Source organism: Vulpes lagopus, chromosome 5 (assembly GCF_018345385.1).
Source record: "Vulpes lagopus strain Blue_001 chromosome 5, ASM1834538v1, whole genome shotgun sequence".
NCBI classification, from domain to species: Eukaryota; Metazoa; Chordata; class Mammalia; order Carnivora; family Canidae; genus Vulpes; species Vulpes lagopus.
Genome location: NC_054828.1, coordinates 27,224,084 through 27,230,737, shown reverse-complemented (window position 1 = coordinate 27,230,737; position 6,654 = coordinate 27,224,084). Strand labels below are relative to the sequence as shown.

Here is a 6,654-nt window from a genome sequence, read left to right as displayed (position 1 = left end):
CAGGAAAATTGAGTGGAAGGTACATATTCTATGTTCCCACTTATGCACAGCCTCCCCCATTATTAGCACTCTCTGCCAGAGTAGTACATTTGTTACAACGATGACCTACATTGACACATCATTATTACCCCAAATCCATAATTTATATTAGGGCTCATTCTTGGTGTTGACTTTTCTATGGGTTTGGACAAATGTATAATGACATGTATTCATTATTATAGTATCATACAGAGTAGTTTCACTGCCCTAAAAATCCTCTCTGCTGTACCTTTTCATACCTCCCTCTCCTTTAGCCCCTGGTAATCACTCTTCTTATTGTCTCCATCATACTGTCTTTTCCAGAATGTCCTTAGTTGTAGCCTTTTCAGATTAGTTTCTTTCACTTTGTAATATGCACTTAAATTTCCTTCATGTTTTTTCATTGCTCAATAGCTCATTTCTCAATGTAAAAAAAAAAAAAAAGTCATTTCTTTCTGGGACTGAATACTACCTTGTTGTCTGGATATACCACAGTTTTTATTCATTCACTTACTAAAGACATTCATGACAGCTCATAAGTTTTAGCAAGCATGAATAAAGCTGCTGTAAATATTCATGTGTTAGATTTTGTATGGAAATAAGTTTTCAGCTCCTTTTGGTAAATAGTGAGGAATGTAATTTCTGGGTTGTATGGCAAGAGCATGTTTAGTTTTCTAAAAAGTTGTGGGCTGTCGCCTAAGCTGGCTGTACCAATTTGCATTCTTACCAGCAATGAATGCATGTTCCTGTTGCTCCACCTCCTCACCAGAATTTGGTGTTGTGTTTTGGATTTTGGCCATTCTAATAAGGATGTAGTGGTTTATCACTGTTTCAATTTGCATTTCCCTGATGACACTTGAGGAGGAACATCTTTTCATGTGCTTATTTATCATATATATATGTTTTTTGGGGAGGTGCCTGTTCAGCTCTTTGGCCCATCTTTTAATTGGGTTGTTTGTTTTCTTATTGCTGAGTTTTAAGAGTTTTTGTATATTTCGGATAATGGTCCTTTGTCAGATGTGTATTTTTGAAAAATTTTCTCCCAGTTTATAATTTGTCTCCTCATTCTCTTGACATTTGTTTTCACGGGGCAGAAACTTTTAATTGTGGGGCACCTGGGTGGCTCAGTGGTTGAGTGTCTGCCTTCAACTCAAGTCGTGATCCCGGGGTCCTGGGATTGAGCCCTACATAGGGCTCTATGCAGGGAGTCTGCTTCTCCCTCTGCCTATGTCTCTGCCCCCCCTCTTTGTGTCTCATGAATAAATAAATTTTTTTAAAAAATAAACTTTTAATTGTAATGAAGTCCAGCTTATTAATTCTTTCATTCATGGACTCTTTGATGGTATGTCTAAAAACTCATCACCATACCCAAGGTATCCGATTTTCTCTTACATTATCTTTTAGGAGTTTTATAGTTTTGTGTTTTGCCTTTAGTTCTGTGATACATTTTGAGTTAATTTTTGTGAAGGGTGTAAAGTCTGGTGTAGATTTTTTCTTTTCTCTTTTCTTTTCTTTTTGTTTTTGCATGTAGATATCCAGTTTTTCCAGCATCATTTATTGAAGAGCCCTATCTTTGCTCCACTGTATTGCCTTTGCTCCTTTGTTGAGATCAGTGGACTAAACTTATGTGGGTTCATTTCTGGGCTTTTCATTCTGTTCCTCTGATCTATTTGTCTATTCTTTAACCAACACTACACTATCTTGATTACTGTGGCTCTATCATAGGTCTTGAAGTTGGGTAGTGCCATTCTTCCAACTTAGTAATGAACAGCCTTAGACCTTTAAGAATGTGCTAAGATGTGGGAGGTGGTAAAGTGTTTTGTTCCTATGGTTATTTCTCTAAGTTCTAGTGAGACTGTACTTCTGGACTGTGAACATCACACATGCTTCCCCCCTCTCTGAGGTGGGACGAGATGGCAAGAGGGGGCTGGAGTTGAGGATATCCTTTTCCCAGGGCCATTAAGCCCTGATAAAAGCCCAGCAGGTTAGGCTTTGGTAATAGTTTTTCCTGAGGGCAAATCTTGTTAAGAACAGAATGCTCTAGGGCCCCCAGGGAGCTCAGGGGTTTAGTGCAGCCTTCAGCCCAGGGCATGATCCTGGAGACCCCAATCCAGTCCCATGTCAGGCTCCCTGCATGGAGCCGGCTTCTCCCTCTGCCTGTGTCTCTGCCCCCTTCTCTCTCTCTCTCATGAATAAATAAATAAAATCTTAAAAAAATAAAGTTATCCCAAATATAAACTTCCTTGTTGGTATTTTTTCTGTCATTACTTTAAAAATGTCACTCCACTTTGTCTCCATGGTTTTTTAGGAGAAATTTGTTAACATTATTGCGGATTCCTTGTACATGGTAAGTTGATTCTCTGCTTTCAAGTTTCTCTCTTTGTCTTTGGTTTTCAACAATTTAATTGTAATGGGGATTTCTTTGTGTTTATCCTTCTTGAAGGTGTTAAGCTTCTTAAATATATATTTGTGTCTTTTATCAAAATTGGGACCAGCCACTGTTTAAATTTTTTCTGTCCTTCTTTGGAAATCTCATTATGTATATCATGGTGGGGTTGAACTAGGTGCCACGGGTCTTTTAGGCTCTGTTCATTTTTCTTCATTGTTTTTTCTGTTACTCAGACTTGATAATAGAAATTGACTCATCTTTACATCCACCAGTTCTTTCTTCTGCTTGCTAAAATCTGCAATGGAAACTCTCTGGTGAATTTTTCATTTTAGTTATCGTACTTTTCAGCTGCAGAATTTCCTTCATAGCTCCTTTTTATAATTTTTATCATTTTTAAAAAAAGTTATTTATTCATGAGAGACACACAGAGAGAGAGAGAGGCAGAGACACACACAGGCAGAGGGAGAAGCAGGCTCCATGCAGGAAGCCTGACGTGGAACTCAATCCCAGGTCTCCAGGATCACGCCCTGAGCTGAAGGCAGTACTGAACTGCTGAGCCACCCGGGCTGCCCTATTTTTTAATCTTTTTATTGATATCCTGTTTATAATTTGTTCTTCTGGTTTCCTATAGCTTTTGTCCATGTTTTTCGTAAAAGTATTTTAATATATTTAGAACAGTTGACTTAAAGTTTGTCTAGCTAGTCCAATGTGTGTGTTCCTCATAGAGAGTTTCTGTTAATTTCTGCTGTGAATGGGCCAGTCATATGTTATTTACATGCTTCATTATTTTTTGTTGTTGTTGTAAACTGGATATTTTTATATTATAATGTGTTAACTCAGGGCAGCTCCGGTTCCCGCCGCCGCCGATCCCGAGGATCACCTGTCCATCCTTTAGTGCAGGCAAAAAAGCAAGTAGCAATTGGTCAGGAACAAGTGTTCTGAAAATTAATGTTGATCTTTACTAACGGGAAGAATGGCGTTGAAGCAGATTTCCAGCAACAAGTGCTTTGGAGGATTGCAGAAAGTTTTTGAGCATGACAGTGTTGAACTGAACTGCAAAATGAAATTTGCTATCTACTTACCACCAAAGGCAGAAACTGAAAAATGCCCCGCACTATATTGGCTGTCTGGTTTGACTTGTACAGAACAAAATTTTATATCAAAGTCTGGTTTTCATCAAGCTGCCTCAGAACATGGCCTTGTCGTCATTGCTCCGGATACCAGCCCTCGTGGCTGCAATATTAAAGGAGAAGATGATAGCTGGGACTTTGGCACTGGTGCTGGATTTTATGTGGATGCCACTGAAGATCCTTGGAAAACTAACTACAGAATGTACTCTTACGTAACTGAGGAGCTTCCCCAACTTGTAAATGCCAATTTTCCAGTGGACCCCCAAAGGATGTCTATTTTTGGCCATTCCATGGGAGGCCATGGAGCTCTGATTTGTGCTTTAAAGATCCTGGAAAGTACAAATCTGTGTCAGCATTTGCTCCAATTTGCAACCCAGTGCTCTGTTCCTGGGGCAAAAAAGCCTTTGGTGGATATTTGGGAACAGATCAAAGTAAATGGAAGGCTTATGATGCTACCCATCTTGTGAAGTCCTACCCAGGTTCACAGCTGGACATACTAATTGATCAAGGGAAAGATGACCAGTTCCTTTCAGACGGACAGTTACTACCTGATAACTTCATAGCTGCCTGTACAGAAAAGAAAGTCCCTGTTGTTTTTAGATTACAAGAGGGTTATGATCATAGCTACTACTTCATTGCAACCTTTATTACTGATCACATCAGACATCATGCAAAATATCTGAATGCGTGAAAAACTTCAGTTAAGAAAATTTGTTCGAGATTATAAAATTATAATAAACAGAATTGCAGGGAAAGATGATTTCAAGACATTGGATTTCATAGTGCTAAAAATGTATCATTCTGTAGTTAAATCCCTTTCTGAGTAAGTATGTAAAACCTGCTTATGATTTAAAAGTTGTTTTATCCCTGTTATATGGAAATATTAAATACTTTACAGCTTTTTCTAGGCTATTTGGAAATCATTATTGTATTAATTAACCTCGGGCCACAGAATATATAAATACAATCGCATTTAAATCATAGAATGCTAACTTGGGAATGGGTTTGAGAGGTATCGTAGCCAAAACCCTTCAGTTTGCCAGACTTTAAAGTCTGTGAAAGCATGGACTGTGTTCCTTATGTTCAGTGTTAAAGCTCTAGTGTCTAGCAGCTACTTGGCTTCTAGTACGCATTTAATAATTATTTTTTGCTGACTTTTCTGAGCCAACTTCCATATTTAAGTAAATTCCCCATCATTACAGTTATTTGTGGGACAGCTAAGATTAGAAGCCAGACTTCCTAAACCCAACCCAATGATACTTCTTTTCTTATCTATTAAGCCAAACAGATTTGTGGACATGGATTTCTGGAATGTCCCAAGAGACAAGAATTAACTAATAAGATTCAATCTGAAAATAGCTATATAAGGAAAGTTTTTTCATCTGTTACTCTAAACGCAGTATTTTCTTTCAGTTACATGCAGAAATTTTGTAATCAGTCTCTTTGTAAATAACAAATTGTATTTCTCTAAGAACTTAACGAATAGGGACGCCTGGGTGGCTTGGCGGTTTAGCACCTGCCTTTGGCTCAGGTCGTGATCCTGGGGTCCTGGGATCGAGTCCCGCATCCGCTCCCCACAGGGAGCCTGCATCTCCCTCTGCCTGTGCCTCTGCCTCTCTCTGTGTGTCTCTCATGAATGAATAAATAAAATCTTAAAAAAAAAAATAATGTGTTAACTCAGGAAACCAGGTTCTTTACCCTCCCTACAGCCTTTCATTTTTTTATTGCATGATGTTGGTATAGCTGTTCAGTGACTTTTTTGAACAATTTTTGTAAAGTCTGTATTTTCTTGTCCTTCATGCTTTGAAGTGTCTGTACATTTAGCTTGTGTTCAGCTTTTAATAGAAATTTCCTTGAACACCAAAAGAGAGAGAGGGAGGAGGGAAATAGGCAGAATAAAAGCCCCTGTCACTCTGGACTGGGATACTTGGTCAGAGTATCTACACCTCTGCCTTCACCTTCCTTTCTTGCTTTCACTGAACATAGAGATCAGCTTGAAGTGAAAGCTTCGAGTCTTCTCTGGTCTTTTCAGACCATGCATCCTACCTTGGATATTCACGTAACTTTTGAAATTCCTGTGTAAAAGTGTCGCTTTTAATATAGCAAAGAAACTCTCTCCCCAGGTTATCCTCACAGGCTCTGGTGCTCTATTGTATACTTTAACCATAATCTTTTGCCCCGAGTGGCTGCATGTTGCTTATTGACCTTAAAAAGTTTTTAAGGAATGCCTGCTGCTTTTCTTCCTGGAGTTCTGAGTTAGGCAAAACAGAAATGAATTCCCTGTTTCAGTTCTTCAAGTAATCCCCAGACAGGTAAGAACAAAGAGTTCTCTGCAAATAGAGTCTATTCTGCTCTCTCCAGTATCTGAGAGTAGGATTCCCCCACTGGGAAAGCAGGCTGCTGTTTTTAAGACTACCACACACTCAGGAAGGGGGCAGGACAAAGGCAAATAAAAATGGCAAAAAGATTTCCTACTGTTCTTAAATTCTTTTCTTGATTCAGTATTTCCTTGGTTGTTAAATTTTGACTTTTCCATAATTTTCCATAATTATGAAAAAGTTGACAGTTTATGCTTGATTTTTTTTCCCAATTGTGTGTGTAGGGGGTGGCGGGGGTTGCAGAATGTGCCCTTGGAACTGCCTATTCTATAATTTTTTTGCTGACCAGAATTGGATTTAGTTTTTTTTTTAAAGATTTATTTTTATTTATGATAGAGAGAGAGAGAGAGAGAGAGGCAGAGGGAGAAGCAGGCTCCACGCCAGGAGCCCGACGCGGGACTCAATCCCGGGACTCCAGGATTGCGCCCTGGGCTAAAGGCAGGCGCGAAACTGCTGAGCCACCCAGGGATCCCCTGGATTTAGTATTAAGGGTAAATATATTACATACTTCCAAAAGCCTCATATTGGAAATTCTCCAATCATTTCCTGGTGTATGAAGCTTGTTGTTCAATAGATTACTCATTACAATATTCTCTAATATTTTGCATAATCATAACTTTATATATGGTCTTATTTCTGGAAGTTCAGTTGGCTGAATATAAAATCTTTAGTTCACATTTCCACTCTTTAAATATATTAAATACGCCACTTCATTTCTTCATTTCTTCTTCATTATCCA

At 38.7% G+C, this 6,654-nt stretch overlaps 1 protein-coding gene across 1 annotated transcript; it reads left to right on the top strand.

Moving 5' to 3' along the window:
- Positions 1-3,374: 3,374 nt before the first annotated feature.
- Positions 3,375-4,381, top strand: LOC121490448 (S-formylglutathione hydrolase-like). Its single transcript, XM_041754135.1, is given in 2 exon segments — positions 3,375-3,861; positions 3,864-4,381. Coding segments are annotated over 2 exon segments (846 nt in total). The 5' UTR covers positions 3,375-3,380; the 3' UTR covers positions 4,229-4,381.
- The last annotated feature ends 2,273 nt before the right edge of the window (positions 4,382-6,654 follow it).